The 18,634-nt window shown below is 45.3% G+C and overlaps 1 protein-coding gene across 1 annotated transcript in view; it reads left to right on the top strand.

The window, feature by feature from the left end:
* Positions 1-16,599, top strand: part of LOC106893750 (bifunctional purine biosynthesis protein PURH) — a 28,700-nt gene extending 12,101 nt beyond the window's left edge. Inside the window, exons 10-16 of the mRNA XM_014951948.1 lie at positions 221-306; positions 1,187-1,276; positions 3,113-3,241; positions 4,251-4,343; positions 13,878-14,060; positions 15,441-15,596; positions 16,091-16,599. Of these exons, the coding sequence (XP_014807434.1) occupies positions 221-306; positions 1,187-1,276; positions 3,113-3,241; positions 4,251-4,343; positions 13,878-14,060; positions 15,441-15,596; positions 16,091-16,210 (857 nt within the window). The 3' untranslated portion in view covers positions 16,211-16,599. The remainder of the gene's footprint in view (positions 1-220; positions 307-1,186; positions 1,277-3,112; positions 3,242-4,250; positions 4,344-13,877; positions 14,061-15,440; positions 15,597-16,090) is intronic.
* The last annotated feature ends 2,035 nt before the right edge of the window (positions 16,600-18,634 follow it).

Genomic DNA, 18,634 nt, shown 5'->3' with positions numbered 1-18,634 from the left:
CAAATGCAGTGAAGGATGAAGAATATCTGAATTATGCAAATATTTAAAGGTGCATATGTTTGAGGTGGGATTTTTCATCCTTGTTGCTCTCATATGGCTCTTTTTTTATGTGGGATTAAATCATTAGTTCTCACAGAAATTGACTGGATTGTAGGAGCAAAGACTTTTCTTTGCATGATGTTGTGGTTTGATAAATTACTTAAAAAATGTGATTTTGCAGGTGCTGATCGGATGTCGTCTTTTGGTGACTTCATTGCCCTGTCTGATATCTGCGATGTGGCTACTGCCAAGATTATTTCCAGAGAGGTTAGTTAAACAGCAGCAAATCACTTGAGTATAAACTGAACAGCTGAGGACCAGAGAGCTGGTGACCAGCTGAGTGCATTGCACCAGGCCCTCCTTTAAATACAGAGTTAACAGGGTTAATGCTTTACCAAACACCTTCACCCCATTATATGTTCCTTGCAGTTTTTTTGCAAGGGGGGAAGGCACAACGCAAAGGGCTGACTTGTGCCTTGGGGGCTGCTTTTCAAACAGATGAAAGAGGACTTTTAACTGGTTTGTGAGGGTAACATTGGGTATATACTGTTACTTAAACAGCAAAGAAGCCCACCCACGTTGTAGGATAAGAATATGAAAGGTGTATGTCACTTCATGGCACTGATGAATGTAAACTCTTCCTCTCCGTTTTGATGCTGTTAACAGCTCTTCTGCCAACGTTTTGACTGATGAATGTAAACTCTTCCTCTCCGTTTCGATGCTGTTAACAGCTCTGCCAATGTTTTCATCTCATCAGGAGTGTCACTGTTGAAATAAGGAATTTATTATATATTTTTAAGCTATGTTTACTATTAGGGCTGAGAAGTGAGGATGTAGTGCATAAGCTGTTTCCCCCCTGGAAGGTTATATTAGTGTATATTAGTTACGAGTTCTATTCTGCTTAAAGTGAGGATGGGTTTGGTTTTTTTGTTACTAATTCCTGCCAAGAGCTTAGAGCGCTCTGCTCTTTCTTGTTTCCAGGACTGACACCAATATTGTAACAGTGCCTTTGGTATTGTATGGTATATATAGACCTCAAGAGGTGTGCCTTCAGTGCCTTTCTGGAAAGGGCAGGTGGAGCTTTCAGTATTGGGCCCCTCTTTTTTTTGTTTTTGTTTCACATAGAAGCTGAAATTGTGTGTTGCAGGTGTCTGATGGTGTGGTAGCTCCGGGCTATGATGAAGAAGCTCTCAAAATCCTTGCGAAAAAGAAGAATGGAGGTTACTGTGTACTTCAGGTTTGTACTCCTGCTCCACAATAACCCTCTACTGCCTTTCCTGTACCCGCTTTTCACAGATGTTGCTGTCCGAATAGCTGGGGGAGAGGGGGGCTGATCCAGGCCCCCCCTACAGTGGACAGAAATGTTTCCTCGAGGTCTTTGGGGATTCCTGTATGAGCTGGAATTCCACCAGCAGTGTTGTGGTCATGTTTAGTCTATAGTCCTAGAGGAGAGTATTTATATAGTGCCTTCCTTGCCTTTCAAAGTGATGTGGATTTAACGTCATTAAATCTATGAGGCAGCAAGAGTTCTTCAAAGAAACAGAATTTCTGTGCTCTCTTTCCACTCTTTGCCAGCTTTCCTCTTGCTTTTGCTGAATGTTTCCTCCCTGAATTCTTTATATCTAAGAAATATATGTAATTCTTCATATGTAAGATATAATATCAGTGATGTTGTGAGTCTTGGCAGTGAGAAGCATGCGTAGTGTGTCACTGGAGGACGCTTCTTCTGGGCACATGGTGTTTGTAGAGCAGGCTCGTGTACAGACAGTGATGAAGAGCAGCACAGGCAGTTGGGACCTGGGATGATGCACCTTTACATTCTGCAACGAGGGTGCTTGTCAAGGAATATTAATACAGTGTGGTCAGGTCAGCATCGGGTTGCTGCCTTACAACGAGGGTGCTTGTCAAGGAATATTAATATAGTGTGGTCAGGTCAGTGTCAGGTTGCTGCCTTAGTGCCTGCAGTGATTGTTGGGACTTCAAAACCATCCAGTTTTGGTGAACGTGACTAACGGATTATGTAATGCTGTTAGAGCAGCCAAAAAAGTCCTATTTCTGCCTGACTCCGAACCATCCAGTTTTGGTGAATGTGACTAACGGATTACGTAATGCTGTTAGAGCAGCCAAAAAGGTCCTATTTCTGCCTGACTCCCAGAGACAAACGAGCAGAGAACTTTACTATAAGATTTCAAAAAGAAAATCCAAGGCTTAGCTGAAGTTGCAATTGTGGTGTTACTACCAGGGAAGCTGTAGAAGATGGCTCAGGAGCTTCAGGCAAGAAGGAATGAAATTGCAGACAATCTTGGCAGCTGATTACCTCCTGAATTCAATTAGCTTTGCAAGGATGAGGTGGAATTGGTTAAGCCTGTGTCCTCGGGGTCTGTCTGCGGAGGGATGCTAAGGAAAGTTGATCTGAACAAATGTAAATGAATTAGGGGAACCCGCATAAAGCGTGTGCACGCTCCCATTCAGAGCTGGTAGCCTTAATCTGGTTTACTTCATGTCTCAATAACCTGAACTGGGGCTCCCAAAATTCTGAATAAGCCCATGCATGGGAAGACCTGAAGGAAGTTTAACAGTTCCATTTAACTTTCCCCCTTAAACTGGTGTAAATGAACTGGGCTGCATGCTGGTTTGGAGATGTGGCCCAAGAGGGTGCATCTCTGGAAGTACCTGCATTCACTGTTTAATGTCAAAGAGGGTTGGGAGTTGCACCTTGAGGCATGTATGAAACCACTCAAAAAATATTTCTGCCTTCCTGTGGAAGACTGAAAGACTCTTTTTGTGTGGATATTTCTCCCTTTATGTGAAAGACTACAAGACTTTGTGGTTCTCAACATGGATATTTGTATATAAGCATCTATACCGCATCACCTCTCTTCGCCTTGTAAATGTCACTTCATGTTCTGGAGACCTTGCTGCTCCAGTTAATTCTAATTACTTCTGATGATTTGACATCGCTTTCTGTAAACAGCTTGCTTCTTTGGATTCTTTAGATAATGTGTTTTAATCTAAGCTATTACTGGACGTTTGCTTTCAAGAGTGTTTTATTGGCCTATCCTTTGGCTTGTAGATGGATCCCCATTATGAGCCAGACGACCATGAGATTCGAACCCTCTATGGGTTGCAACTCATGCAGAAGAGGAACAATGCAGTCATCGACCGGTCACTGTTCAAGAACATCGTTACAAAGAATAAAAACGTAAGTGTCAGAAAGATAAATGAGCTTAAAGATGGGTTGGATGAACTGGTGTGCTTTCATCGAGGAAGTCATCACTGTTCTATTTTAAGAGCTCTTAAAAAATATTTCAGTGAGATTTAACTGGCTTTCAGCAGAACAATGCAGCAAGCTTTCTGGACCAGCTATATTTGGGTAAATCAGGGTAGTTTGCTTTTGTTTTGATTCCCTGCATAAATAAGAAGAACTGCACCTTGCCCTTTATCTCCGACTACCAAAATATTTGTATTTCTTATTTATAAGAAGCTTCTGACTACCAAAATATTTGTATTTCTTATTTATATGAAGAATATGACCTTGTGTATTTTCTTCTGGTGAGACAGCCATGTGCTAAGGATCCATTGTGATCTCATTCTGACTCAGTGTTTACTTCTCCCTTTCCTGTACAGTGTGTTGTATAAACTCTGGCCCTGCTGATGTTGCTCATCATTTAAGAGTTCACATCATCAGAAAGTCGCCCGTTATTCCTTTGTCACTGATCTTGTTCTCATTAAAAACAGATGTTAATGAGCACATGGTTAGTCATGGGCTCGGAAGCAAGTTCAGACGTTGAGGTAATAAAAATAATTTTAATAAATTAGCAAAAGAATGGACTTAAAATAATTTTAATAAATTAGCAAAAGAATGGACTTTAAATACTTAATGCAGACGTCAGGAGCTATTATTATTATTGTGGTCCTGTGCATACTTACTTAGCTTTTTGCCTGTGAGCACATCTGATGGCAGGGGGTGAGTACAGGAGACTTTGGAGGTTTAGGGCTGGTGATAGAGCCCTCTGGACTTGGTGAGCTATGAGATTAGCTGCCAAACCAATCCCTTACAGTTTTTAATCTAAACAAAGTTTGCTGGTAATTGAAGAAAGCAGGATATGTTTAATTACCTTGTTTTCCCTCTCTGTGATACAGTACCTGTGATGGCTTGGGGGGTTTGCAGGTCACCAGATGGGCTGTTTGATGATGGTGTTTTGTTTCAGCTGCCCGAGTCTGCTGTCCGAGACCTGATTGTCGCCAGCATCGCTGTCAAATACACCCAGTCCAACTCGGTTTGCTACGCCAAGGATGGGCAGGTAACCACACGGGGCAGCTCTGGGGAGGTGTTTGTTTCTCAAAAGGCTGCTTCAAAACCTTGGTGGAATTTTTTCATGCTAATGACAGGGCTGGTTCTTTCAATGATGGGGTTGGAAAAGCTCTCAAGTTCTTCTGCAAGTTTTCATAGAATCGTCTAGGTTGGAAGGGACCTTAAAGATCATCTAGTCCAACCATCAACCTAACTCTGACAAGAAAAAACAAAAAAACCACAGAAAAACACACCACTAAACCATATTCCTGAGGACCATGTCAACCCATCTTTTGAACACCTCCAGGGATGGTGCCTCAACCATCTCCCTGGGCAGCCCATTCCAATGCTGGATACCCCAACTTTTGCCTTGAGTCATATCTTTCTAACTACTCCGTCCTTTGATACAATTTTTTGAGGGTATGTACATATGTTGTAGTCTATGTAGAGCCTTCGGAAGTGACAGTAGTTTTCACAGCTGGATTCTGACTGTCCAAATGCTTCTTAGTTTTATTTTCACTTTTTATATAAAGAAAGAAGGGCTATGCTTTTTTTCCCTTTTAGGGCACTAGAAATCTTCTGTTCTCTCTTGCTTTATTTTTCTTTTAAAAAACTTAGGTTGGGATTTAGAGGGTCATTTTCAAATGTGTAGTTTAGATATAAATCTTGAATTTAAAAGAATAATCCTTTCTTTCCAAGTTATCAGTAGGTATTCAGCTTAATTCAGTTACCCAAAAGTCACTGTAAATGTCTTAACAACTGTATTTTTGCCCAACCACTCATTCTCATAGTGCCCTTGTTTAGCTGGGTCTCTTGTTCTCCATGCTAACTTTTCATAGACCTGGGTTAATTAAAAAAAAACCCAAACAAACAACAAAATACAGAAGAAAAAGGCAAAGAATATTTTTGATCTTGAGCTTTGGTACATCATAAATCAGTGAAATGGCTGGAACAGTGTACCCTTACAGGTACAGACTGCAAATAAACTGCAATGATGTCCTTCTTGCATTGGGACTAGAATTTGTGAGGGTGTTGTTACAGCCTGAAAACATTGCAGTGCTCTCTCTCAGTACCTTCTGGGGTCTTGTGCTGTGTGGCTCTTGAAAACACATCTTGGGGAATCGAGCATTTTTCTTTTATTCAGCTTTAGGGTTATTTTTTTTCCTTGCTTTTAAAATGGCTCTCTGTACTCGAGAGCGTTAGTTCTCATAGCCCCAGAACAAAGGTGTCACTATCTTTGCTCCTTTTCCCTCATTACAGCAGCAATTTCCCTGGAGCTTTTGCAAGTCTGGACTGAACGTGGTGCTGCAGATGTTTCTGCAATGCGTGTGGTAATGTGTGTACCAGATGGGAGGGAGAAGGCACGAGGGGAGGAGTGAAAAGCAGCACGGGCAGGCAGGGATTGAAACTGGCTGGGCCTCAGGGATGTTTTTTGCATATTTGCAGGCATATATTTTAATGAAACGCAAACCTGCTTTGTCTTGGTTTGTTGTAGATGTGTCAGGGAAGCCCGAGGTGAGGGGTCTGTATGCTGCACTAAAAAGCAAAGTGACCTTTTTAACAGGGAAGGTGAGCAGCCATTACAATCACTCACTTGAGGAAGTGGTGAATCTTTGTCAGGTTCTTCAAATCAGAGCTTAATGCCTGCCTTAGGAGATGTGTTACAGTCCAAGGGCAGAAAGAGCAGTGTGGTGTGCTACAGGCAATGATGGAGGAGCTCAGATAGGAGCTCCCTTCTGCTTTTAACATCTCTAAAAGCTTTCTGAGACTGTTAAGTATTGAGACCGTTGTTCTTATGGTACAGATGGGGAAGGAAATAAGGTCTGCTGAAACCCAGTCTTACCAAGGTAGTGATTAGCTCAGATTCTTCTTGGTGATGCTGTGCAGAACCCACATCACATACCAAGACACAACATGCACAGGGATATTTGGGTGCAAACCAGAAAATAGCACAAATCAGGAACTAGGAATGGAAAGTAACTTCCAGATGGTTACGCTTAAAATGCTTTTCCAGGATGTGACTTGCTTTGGGTTCTATGAGCCAAGCCTGAGAAGTCCAACTCCCTTTCAGTTCCATTGCTTTTTGTTTTCCAGGGGTTTTCTTCAGCCTCACAGCAAAACTCCTGTGTATCAGATATGCACAACTTTTTTTGACAGCTTGGTTTTGTCGTGTTTGTGAGTGGATTGGCCATTCCAGCAAGGGCTGCTGCTTGTGTGAATAAGTTCTAGGAAAGCATGGAGCTGGGAGGAAGCATTTATGGACTCGAGTGTCACTTAATTTGCAGGAAGCCAGCTGCCACTAATTGCAATAAACACTTTCACTTGTTTTATCTGACTTTCAGCGTTGCAAAGCCAGTCTGTAACATGTTGATTTACACGCTCTTTAATGATACCATCATGTTTTAAATTAGCAATTTAAAATCATTCTCTTCCTTTATCTCTGCACAGTAGGATAAAGCAAACCTGTTAATTTACCTTGCTGGTTTCCACCAATGGTGCAGACGTTTGTCAGCAATTTCATTGTTTGTTTTCCTTCCCAATTGTGAAATCTTTTTTTATTTGACTTTTGCAATTCCGAATGTATTTAGGGTTTCTCTTTGAACTCATTCAGGGTGAATCTGAGTAAATCCAGGCCAATCTGGATCATTATGTAAGGATCCTTTGGGCATTATCCATCTCATCCACCCTGTGCTGTGGGGCATTTGGCTCTCCTGCAAACCAAAGTGCTTTGGTCAAGTAGTTCTCAATTTTCACCCAAGCTTTTTTTTTGTTTCTGCTCACCTTGTATTACTGTCTCTTTTCACTGCTCACACTTAGTAGACTCTGCTTCAGCACTTTTTAATTCCCAAGAGATTAAACTCTGAAAGAAACACAATTAATTTTTTGTGTAGAAAATAAATAAGCAGAAAATAGAGGGGGAGGGATTCCTTTGTGGAGGATTTTGAGGTTTCGGCTGTGTTTTCATTTAGGAGAAAGCCAACATTTGAGGAAGGGAGAGATGAGGTGTAGGAAGAAGGAACAGAGGAAGAAACATGAAGAAGGGGGAGAATAGATACGTTCAGAGAGGCCAGTGTGAAGAGAGATTCCAGGTACAAGTCTATTGTTTGCATTTAGCAGAAGCTCAACCTTCTGGTTTCTCGTCTGCAAACTAGAAATTTTAGGCTAGACTGAAGAAGTCTTCCCCAGCAGTGTTGCATCAAAACATATTTTTCTACAAAAAAGGATTTTGCTTTCCCTGGATCAGCATTTTTCAGTGAAGAGCAACTTACCACCATGTTCTTCCCAGGCTGTAACTATGAACTTCCTTCCGTAACAATATGGACTTAGAAGGAGGCACAGAGAAGCAGCTTTTTTTATTCTCTTGCCCATTAAGCCATTATAAAATGTGCCTGGTGTTGCAGACAGTACCTCTGTAGATTTGGGGGATGCCTATGAAGAGTTTACAGGATATGTGACTTGGTTTAACTGAAGGACAAAGTTCCTGTTGTTTCAGAGTTGTTAAATACAACAAGTTGTTAAATACAAGCCAAAGTTCAGTTATGCACCTTCTGACCAAAATTAGGCCTCAAAAAAAATGTAAAATATTTGGAGTAGCTCATAGAGAAGAGGAAAACACTCTTTTTGAGGAGGGTGATTGGGTGCTGACAGGTAGAGCTTGGTTTCTAAGGTGTGTTTGTGAAGGAGCCATGTGTGTTTGGGGCTGCCTTGGCCCAGAAATGTTTTCTCCGGTACCGTTGCCCTCGTGGGCTGGAGACCAAGGCTTGCAGCAGCTCACAAGTAGGTGATGAAGGTGAGGCACCATTCTGGCTGGGAAGGGGCAGAGAGGACATTGCACTTCCAGCATGTGACATCACAATTTTTAGAAAGTTGGGAATGTTTTGTGGTATTTTGGCCCCTGCTACCAGCAGCCTGGCCAGTTCTCTCTACCATCTGCATTCCCCATGGGCTTGAAATGCAAGGTCTCCTGCAAGTTTGAAGGTTAAACAAGGTGGATGTGAGAGCAGAGGTTGGACATCTGGAGTCTTTGTGGGGGTGAAGGTGTCACTAAACCAGGAGAAACTTTGCATCTATTTGGTATTTATGAGAATACTTTTAATTTGTTATTAAACACCGATGACTTCAGTTGTAGCTGAGCAGATCCCATTAGATAGCAGCCTGAGTCTTTCATTTGCTCCTTGGGGGAATAGTATCCAGCAGCATGTTTTATGGTTCTGGTAAGAGCCCAGTCTTACCAAGGTAGTGATTAGCTCAGATTCTTCTTGGTGATGCTGTGCAGAACCCACATCACATACCAAGACACAACATGCACAGGGATATTTGGGTGCAAACCAGAAAATAGCACAAATCAGGAACTAGGAATGGAAAGTAACTTCCAGATGGTTACGCTTAAAATGTTTTTCCAGGATGTGACTTGCTTTGGGTTCTATGAGCCAAGCCTGAGAAGTCCAACTCCCTTTCAGTTCCATTGCTTTTTGTTTTCCAGGGGTTTTCTTCAGCCTCACAGCAAAACTCCTGTGTATCAGATATGCTGGGTTCTATGAGCCAAGCCTGAGAAGTCCAGCTCCTTTTTAGTTCCACTGCTTTTTGTTTTCCAGGGTTTTTTTTCAGCCTCACAGCATCCCCACAGCAAAACTCTGGTGTGTCAGATATGCAGAACTTTTTTTGACAGCTTGGTTTTGTCGTGTTTGTGAGTGGATTGGCCATTCCAGCAAAGGCTGGTGCTTGTGTGAATAAGTTCTAGGAAAGCATGGAGTTGGGAGGAAGCATTTATGGACTCGAGTGTCACTTAATTTGCAGGAAGCCAGCTGCCACTAATTGCAATAAACACTTTCACTTGTTTTATCTGACTTTCAGCGTTGCAAAGCCAGTCTGTAACATGTTGATTTACACGCTCTTTAATGATACCATCATGTTTTAAATTAGCAATTTAAAATCATTCTCTTCCTTTATCTCTGCACAGTAGGATAAAGCAAACCTGTTAATTTACCTTGCTGGTTTCCACCAATGGTGCAGACGTTTGTCAGCAATTTCATTGTTTGTTTTCCTTCCCAATTGTGAAATCTTTTTTTATTTGACTTTTGCAATTCCGAATGTATTTAGGGTTTCTCTTTGAACTCATTCAGGGTGAATCTGAGTAAATCCAGGCCAATCTGGATCATTATGTAAGGATCCTTTGGGCATTATCCATCTCATCCACCCTGTGCTGTGGGGCATTTGGCTCTCCTGCAAACCAAAGTGCTTTGGTCAAGTAGTTCTCAATTTTCACCCAAGCTTTTTTTTTGTTTCTGCTCACCTTGTATTACTGTCTCTTTTCACTGCTCACACTTAGTAGACTCTGCTTCAGCACTTTTTAATTCCCAAGAGATTAAACTCTGAAAGAAACACAATTAATTTTTTGTGTAGAAAATAAATAAGCAGAAAATAGAGGGGGAGGGATTCCTTTGTGGAGGATTTTGAGGTTTCGGCTGTGTTTTCATTTAGGAGAAAGCCAACATTTGAGGAAGGGAGAGATGAGGTGTAGGAAGAAGGAACAGAGGAAGAAACATGAAGAAGGGGGAGAATAGATACGTTCAGAGAGGCCAGTGTGAAGAGAGATTCCAGGTACAAGTCTATTGTTTGCATTTAGCAGAAGCTCAACCTTCTGGTTTCTCGTCTGCAAACTAGAAATTTTAGGCTAGACTGAAGAAGTCTTCCCCAGCAGTGTTGCATCAAAACACATTTTTCTACAAAAAAAGGAAGAAGGAACAGAGGAAGAAACATGAAGAAGGGGGAGAATAGATACGTTCAGAGAGGCCAGTGTGAAGAGAGATTCCAGGTACAAGTCTATTGTTTGCATTTAGCAGAAGCTCAACCTTCTGGTTTCTCGTCTGCAAACTAGAAATTTTAGGCTAGACTGAAGAAGTCTTCCCCAGCAGTGTTGCATCAAAACATATTTTTCTACAAAAAAGGATTTTGCTTTCCCTGGATCAGCATTTTTCAGTGAAGAGCAACTTACCACCATGTTCTTCCCAGGCTGTAACTATGAACTTCCTTCCGTAACAATATGGACTTAGAAGGAGGCACAGAGAAGCAGCTTCTTTTTATTCTCTTGCCCATTAAGCCATTATAAAATGTGCCTGGTGTTGCAGACAGTACCTCTGTAGATTTGGGGGATGCCTATGAAGAGTTTACAGGATACATGACTTGGTTTAACTGAAGGACAAAGTTCCTGTTGTTTCAGAGTTGTTAAATACAACAAGTTGTTAAATACAAGCCAAAGTTCAGTTATGCACCTTCTGACCAAAATTAGGCCTCAAGAAAAATGTAAAATATTTGGAGTAGCTCATAGAGAAGAGGAAAACACTCTTTTTGAGGAGGGTGATTGGGTGCTGACAGGTAGAGCTTGGTTTCTAAGGTGTGTTTGTGAAGGAGCCATGTGTGTTTGGGGCTGCCTTGGCCCAGAAATGTTTTCTCCGGTACCGTTGCCCTCGTGGGCTGGAGACCAAGGCTTGCAGCAGCTCACAAGTAGGTGATGAAGGTGAGGCACCATTCTGGCTGGGAAGGGGCAGAGAGGACATTGCACTTCCAGCATGTGACATCACAATTTTTAGAAAGTTGGGAATGTTTTGTGGTATTTTGGCCCCTGCTACCAGCAGCCTGGCCAGTTCTCTCTACCATCTGCATTCCCCATGGGCTTGAAATGCAAGGTCTCCTGCAAGTTTGAAGGTTAAACAAGGTGGATGTGAGAGCAGAGGTTGGACATCTGGAGTCTTTGTGGGGGTGAAGGTGTCACTAAACCAGGAGAAACTTTGCATCTATTTGGTATTTATGAGAATACTTTTAATTTGTTATTAAACACCGATGACTTCAGTTGTAGCTGAGCAGATCCCATTAGATAGCAGCCTGAGTCTTTCATTTGCTCCTTGGGGGAATAGTATCCAGCAGCATGTTTTATGGTTCTGGTAAGAGGTGAAGTCACTGCGTCTTGATGAATGAGAAGACAAATGATTCATTCATTTGAGGGCAGCCTTTGGCTTATAGCTTTACCATCTGTTTGGGTCTGAGCTGGAAACTCTGAGGTGTTGGCCAGAACCTCTAGCCTCAACGCACTGTCCCTGGAGCTGTCTCCCATGCGAACGGGCTGGTGAACAGTTCAGCTGTGGCTTCGTAGGAAGAGGAAATTATGGGAGACAGACTTGTTTTCCATCAGATCTCTGGTTTGAAATGGCAGGAGTGAGCTCTGGAAAGCAGGACCCACAACTCTGAAAGCCACAGAGAAAAGTTATCAGCCCGAGTTTGATGGTTGTGGTGGCTCGGTCTGGCCTTTGTGTCATGGCAGAGACAGAGCTGAGGGACAGCAGACAGTCTGGAGCCCAAGAGACCTCAGCTCAGTGCATTGCATTTGCCAGTTGTGACTGCAGGCAGGCCATATCTGCAGGGCTTGTTTTGCCAGCATCCAGTAACCAAGGTGTCCCCAGCAGCATTTAATTTTTGGTGGTGTCAGCACCTAAGAGTTGCCTTTGTCTCTGGAGACACAGTGGGCACTGTTTGCACCAGCCCAGATGGGATGCAGGAGCTTGTTTCACGCTTGTGTCACGACTGTGACAAGTGACTTGCAGAGTGACCTGACCACCAGACTCCAAAGAGCCTCTACTTATTTTAAATGTAGAGCCTACCTGAAAAAATTGACAGAGGTTGAGTGTATCTGGTGAGAACTTAAAAGGAAAGTGATCTGATAAAAGCAAATGGAAACTGAGCAAATAACATCTTTTCATAGCAGCTTCCTTGATGGGGGGGGGGAAAGAAAAATCACCTTTAGGATTTTGCCTCCAGAAGCACTATGTCTGTTGGGTATCAAGCACAAGTACTATGAAGGTTGGCAGCAGCTATTTTAAAAATCCTGGACTCTCTGGCAGATGGCAGAGTATGAAATGGGTTGGTAGCTCCAGGGCCTTGACAATGCATGCAGTGTGATGGTCCTACAGACCAGCCCTCCTGCTCGAGCGGTGGATTTACTTTCTTGTCAGCCTTGATGGACAAACCACCCTGTAATCCACCACACATCACAGTTGATCTGTTGAAGCTGTGTCTGATAAAAGCAAATGGAAACTGAGCAAATACCATCTTTTCATAGCAGCTTCCTTGAGGGGGGAAAAAAAAGAAAAATCACCTTTAGGATTTTGCCTCCAGAAGCACTATGTCTGTTGGGTATCAAGCACAAGTACTATGAAGGTTGGCAGCAGCTATTTTAAAAATCCTGGACTCTCTGGCAGATGGCAGAGTATGAAATGGGTTGGTAGCTCCAGGGCCTTGACAATGCATGCAGTGTGATGGTCCTACAGACCAGCCCTCCTGCTCGAGCGGTGGATTTACTTTCTTGTCAGCCTTGATGGACAAACCACCCTGTAATCCACCACACATCACAGTTGATCTGTTGAAGCTGTGTGTGCCTGGCCCACCAGGAAAGATGGTGGTCTTTGGATGATGTGGGCTCAGACTTTCATCCTCGAACCAAAGTGCCCTTTCCAGGAGTGGGGAAGGCAGCCTGCCAGCTCTTAGCAGCCACGTTTGTTTGTACAGCCAACAGGACTCTGGAGTCCTCACCATCAAGTGCCCTTTCTGGGAGTGGGGAAGGCAGCCTGCCAGCTCTTAGCAGCCATGTTTGTTTGTACAGCCAACAGGACTCTGGAGTACTGTGTCCAGCTCTGGAGCCCTCACCATGTCCAGAAAGGACATGGACCTGTTGGAACAGGTCCAGCGGAGGGCCACCAAGATGCTCAGAGGGCTGGAGAACCTCTCCTATGAAGACAGGCTGAGGGAGCTGGGGTTGTTCAGCCTGGAGAAGAGAAGGCTCCAGGGAGACCTCAGAGCAGCCTTCCAATATCTGAAGGGAGCTCCAGGAGAGCTGGGGAGGGACTCTTTGTCAGGGAGTGCAGTGACAGGACAAGGGGCAACGGTTTTAAATTGGAAGAGGGGAGATTTTGATTAGATAGTAGGAAGAAATTTGTTCCTGTGAGGATGGTGAGACCCTGGAACAGGTTGCCCAGAGAAGCTGTGGCTGCCCCATCCCTGGAGGGGTTCAAGGCCAGGGTGTATGGCGATTAGAGCAACCCTGGTCTGGTGGGAGGTGTACCTGCCCAGCTCAGGGGGGTTGCAACTCAACGATCTTTAAGGTCCCTTCCAACTCTAACCATTCTATAATTCTATGACTTTGTTTTGCCTTAAACAAAAGCCATAATTGTGTCACTCTCCTGAGGTTAACAGTTTGACTCTGGTGGCTGGGGCTATGTTATTTATAAGGATGAAGGACCGTGGTGCCCTCAGAGTGACTGTCAGCTCAGCAGAGCCATGGAAGCTACCAGTGCAGAGAGCTGTCCCTGTAACCAATTTACAGGATTGGAGATGAGGGAGTTTTCAAAGTTTTCCTTGCTAATTACCTACTCTCTTTCTCCGCTTCGGTGAGGAGCAGCTGATTTGTGAGAGGTCTTTCCTAATTGCTTGGCTGGAATGCAGCTCTGATGGGGATCTCCGTGCTGCAAGGTGTGACTGTGCTCTCTATCTTCAGGTCATAGGTATTGGAGCTGGCCAGCAGTCCCGCATCCACTGCACGCGTCTGGCTGGTGACAAGGCAAACAACTGGTGGCTCCGGCACCACCCACGTGTGCTCTCCATGAAGTTCAAGGCGGGTGTGAAGAGAGCAGAGATCTCCAATGCCATTGATCAGTATGTCACTGGGACCATTGGTGAGGTAAGGGCTGGCTGAGAAGCTTCCCCGGAGAGTCCAGCTTCTGCGAAACGAAGCTGGAACTACTGCTTGGATATCAGCTGGTGCGTGCGAGGACCTGGCAAGGCTTCCTTTTCTCCTCCACCTCAGTTTTTCTTCCAGGCCTGGATAAAAACAAGTCCTTCCATAGCTCGCTTCAGAGTGGGTCAGAGTTTTCTCTGGTGTAAAATGAGGCTTTTACCATTTCCACCTTGTGCCCATACCGAGCTGCTTCTGTGCTGGCTCCATGCTGAGGAGACCACCTCAAATTTGTCCAGGCTTCAGGCAAGAGGGGGCTTGGGTTGGTTACCACTTTTGGAACTGCCCAGTCTTTCAATGGATGTCAGCCACCTTTAACTCCACCTGAGTCCCTGAATTCCCTCGGTGGCCCTCTAGGTCTGCAGCCAACCACCAGGAAGCTGTAGATACCAGGATCTGAGTGTTTTGACTATGGCTTGAAATGTCCATAGATATTCTCTCTAAGAAGCCCCCATGCTGGCTGTCACAATGTCAGAGCCAGTGGTGACGAGTGCATTTGCAGGAATTGCTCTTTAGGTGGTATTTCAAAGCCTGATGCGAGTTTTCTTCTGCCTGGGTGTCAGTAGGAGATGATCCTGAAGAGCTGGGTGATGGGGGCCCAGGATGGTGACTCCCCCAAGGTCTGGCTGGTGGCAAAGGGTCCTGATTTGTCCCTCTGATACCGCACCCACTGCCCCGGGTGCTGGGACCTGCCCTTTGGTGGGCAGCTTGGTTTCATCTGGTGGTTCCCCCCCAGCAGTAAGGAAGGGTTAAAGCTACTGTTAATGTTTCAACTCTCACTGCCCTGACCTCCCAGTTACAAGCCATGGTGAGACAAAGAAAATAGTATGTCCTTTTTAAGTATCGAGAGCCAAGAGCTGCTGGATTGGGGACCTCGTGAATCATCTCGGAGAGCAGTTGCTTGTTTAAGGGGATAAGAACTGGAGCAGTTGCTGTTTCAGGAGGTGAATCATAAACCAAGCTGCTGTTTGTCATGCCTTAAGTCATCTACCAGATCCTCTTTGTGTGTGCTGGCATTTACGCAGAGCAGCCTACGGCATCTGTAATCCCAGAGTATCTTGGAATTACAGAGGAGGAGAAGGAATCCCTGAAGCCCAGGGGTTGAGGAGGGGAAAGGAAAGGAGTTCAAAGGATGCAGAAAGAGCTGCTGTGTCTCCAAGGCCACTTGGGGTTTTAAAATCCCTGGTTTGAGGTGCAGAAAGCGCAGCTGAGCTGGGTGTCGGGGGGGATGTCGTCATCCCTCATCCTTCTGTGCTTCTGGCAGGGGGGTGGCTGGGAGCCTCGTGCTTTTTGGGGCTGAGCTGGCTCTTTTTTTTGTTCCTGCAGGATGAAGACCTGGTGAAATGGCAGGCCATGTTTGAGGAGGTGCCCGCGCAATTAACAGAGGCGGAGAAGAAGCAATGGATTGCCAAGCTGAGCGCCGTCTCCCTCAGCTCCGATGCCTTCTTCCCTTTCAGGGATAATGTTGACAGGGCTAAACGGGTAAGATGGGCCCGAGGATGTCAGGGGTGGCTTTGAGGAACCATCTGCACAGCCTGGGCTTCTCGTTTGAGTTTTGGGCAGGCTGCTGAGGGACGTCTCCGCTCTGCAGCGCTGGCTTGGGTAGCGCATCCAGGGAAGGATGTTGCTTGTGGTTATGGGTCTCACATGGGTAGTAATTATCCAGCCATTGCTCAGTTTGTTGATTTGGGATGAAGAGAGGATTAAAGCTTATTAGACTGTTCAAAAACATCAAGATAAGGCCCGTTGCCTCCAGAGGAACCATTTTACTCTGATTTCTGAGCTGTGGAGAGAACCCACTGCTCACATGAGGAGCTCCCTTGTGAATGGCTTTGGGCATCGGAAGCTTTTGTTTGTTCAATACTTAGTGTGGTGGGATGTGAGTGAAGCACTTGGGGCTGCCAGCTCCTTTTCAGGGGGATTTTTTTGGTTTTCCATCCTCTAATCCTTCCACTTATCTCTGTGTCTTTGTTTAGAGCGGAGTGCAGTTCATCGCCGCCCCATCTGGCTCGGCCGCCGACGAGGTGGTGATTGAAGCTTGCAATGAGCTGGGGATAACTCTCATTCACACCAATCTCCGGCTGTTTCATCACTGAGTTGGCCCTGGGCTGTCACCCTCTCTTCTTTGGTCACAGTCTCACCAGCAGCAGTGACTGGAATATCACCAGCTTAATTAGGAGGCACCTGCAGTCTGTGCTTAGTGAGATCTTTCCCTCCGTTAAGAGACTGAAGGTGCAAGAAGTTGGCCTCCAATGTAGAAAATAAGTCTCTTTTGCAAATAAACATACGGTTCTTAGCGGTGTGGAGTCTGTGACGGTCTTCGTGGCATCCAAATACTGCGTCCTCAGGAAAAAGGGGTTTATTTGTGAGGTAAATTTTATGGTTCAGGCTTTTATTAATTCATTAGAAGGCCTGTGGAATGGAATGAAAAGCCTGGCTCATGGCCAACGTCTTAATGAACTGATAAAAATCTGTGCTGTAAACTGAACTGGGCTGCTTTTTTTTTTTTCTTTCTTTCTTTTTTTGGCATCAGGAGGCGGTTTTCTCCAGGCGCTTCTAATCCATTATCCTCTTTCCCTGGGAGGAGAGAGAGGGGAGTTGGGGTCCTTTGTTTGTAGTCTTGGTGCTCTGAATGTGTGCCCCTGGGACGTGTGCTTTTTTGGGCTTTGAGGCAGCGTGTGAAATGGCTTTCTCTGAGGTAAAAAGACTCGTTCCTGTGAGTTTGATGTGCTTGTTCTCCTGCTGGGGGGGGGGGAGTTCAATTTGGAGTTCACAGGCAGGCATCTGGGCAGATGGATCTTCAAGGCATCTGGGAAGCATCTTGCCCGAAGCCACTTCCCTTCTCCCTTGTGCACAGTTTGGGCTGAGCAGATTTGAACTCTTGATTAGGGAAAAAAAACCCCACAAAGTGGAAAATCTGGAGCGCAGCGAGATGAATCAAGTAACAGCCCAGACACGTTTTTGCTGGTGATCACTGGGACTTATTTCAAAGGGAATGTTTTCTCTTTTTGTGTGTGTGTGTGTGTGTTTTTGTTTCATTTCATCAAATCTGTGTTGGCTTTTTTGGCAAGGAAGGATGCACAGTTCTGCAAGAAACGCTTCTGTCGTGGCTCTGATCTCGGCTGGTACGGAGCGGGGAGGCTGCACGTGCTCCCTCTGCTTAAGGAATGGCTGGAAGAGGGGAAATTTGGGTTGTGTTCCCAGCCCTGGCCCATCAGACTGCTCTCCGGGCTGTTGCTTCCCGTGGATTTGTCAGTGTTTGGTGTCTTCTGTGGTTTTATTAGTTTATACTTGAAAAGCTGAGGTTTGGACTTTCTCTCTTCCACTGTTTTATTCCTTCAAGGCCAGGCTGGATGGGGCTTTGAGGAACCTGGTCTGGTGGGAGGTGTCCCTGCCCATGGCAGAGGGGTTGGAACCAGATGATCTTTAAGGTCCCTTCCAACTTTAACCATTCTGTGATTCTACATGTCCTTCCTGTCAGGCTGTTTTGACCGAGCTGGGACGTCCCGTGCTGTGAGGTTCTCTCAGGAATCCCTCGGCCTCTTCTTTACCTGCATCTTCTAAAGTGTTGGCTAAAACAGGGACTGCCAGCTCCTGTTCCTGTGTCTTCCTGCTGATCTCACCCTTTGTTTGCTCTCCTTGGGGCACTGTTTAATCTACCCATGGAAGTTAATAGGTACTGATCTCCCAGGTGAGATCTCTGCAGGAGATGCTAGTAAATATCTAACCAAGGTGATACCTATCTAGGTACTTGTGCAGAGCAACTTGCAATCTTCTACGTGCACACAACCTCTCACAGCGTCTGCAGAGAGATGCTTTAGTGTCTTGCTGTGCCCAAGGTAAGGTTAAAGGATGAGCAGGAGTCGTATGGAGTTGGGGAAAGGCACCAAAGTGTCTGATGTCCCAAGGAAGTGTCCTTGACTACCCTGCCTCACGTGTCTGACTCATGGCTGAAAAAAACCTCTGGAGGCTCCTTTTGAGGTGCGCTGAGCTCCTGGTGCTAGAGGGGTCATCCTCCCCCTGTGCCCTGGGGAGGTCCCATCTGGAGCACTGGGTCCAGTTCAAGAAGGACAGGGAACTGCTGGAGAGGGTCCAGCAGAGGGCTACAAAGATGATGAGAGGCCTGGAGCATCTCCCTTAGGAGGAGAGGCTGAGGGACTTGGGTCTTTTGAGTCTGGAAAAAAAAAGGCTGAGGGGGGATCTGATCAATGCTGATAAATACTTAAAGGGAGGGTGTCAAGAGGATGGGGCTGGTCTTTTTTCTGTGGTGCCCAGGGACAGGACAAGAGGAAATAGCACAAACTTGAACATAAGAAGTTCCACCTCCACATGAGGAGGAATTTCTTTCCTTTGAGGGTGGCAGAGCCCTGGCAGAGGCTGCCCAGGGAGGTGGTGGAGTCTCCTTCTCTGGAGACGTTCCAAACCCACCTGGACACGTTCCTGTGGGACCTGCTCTGGGTGGCCCTGCTTTGGCAGGGGGTAGGACTAGATGATCTCCAGAGGCCCCTTCCAACCCCATG

This window comes from Calidris pugnax, unplaced genomic scaffold (assembly GCF_001431845.1).
Source record: "Calidris pugnax isolate Ruff unplaced genomic scaffold, ASM143184v1 scaffold179, whole genome shotgun sequence".
Taxonomy (NCBI): domain Eukaryota; kingdom Metazoa; phylum Chordata; class Aves; order Charadriiformes; family Scolopacidae; genus Calidris; species Calidris pugnax.
Note: the sequence above shows the minus strand (reverse complement) of the source record. Positions and strands in the feature narration are given on the sequence as shown.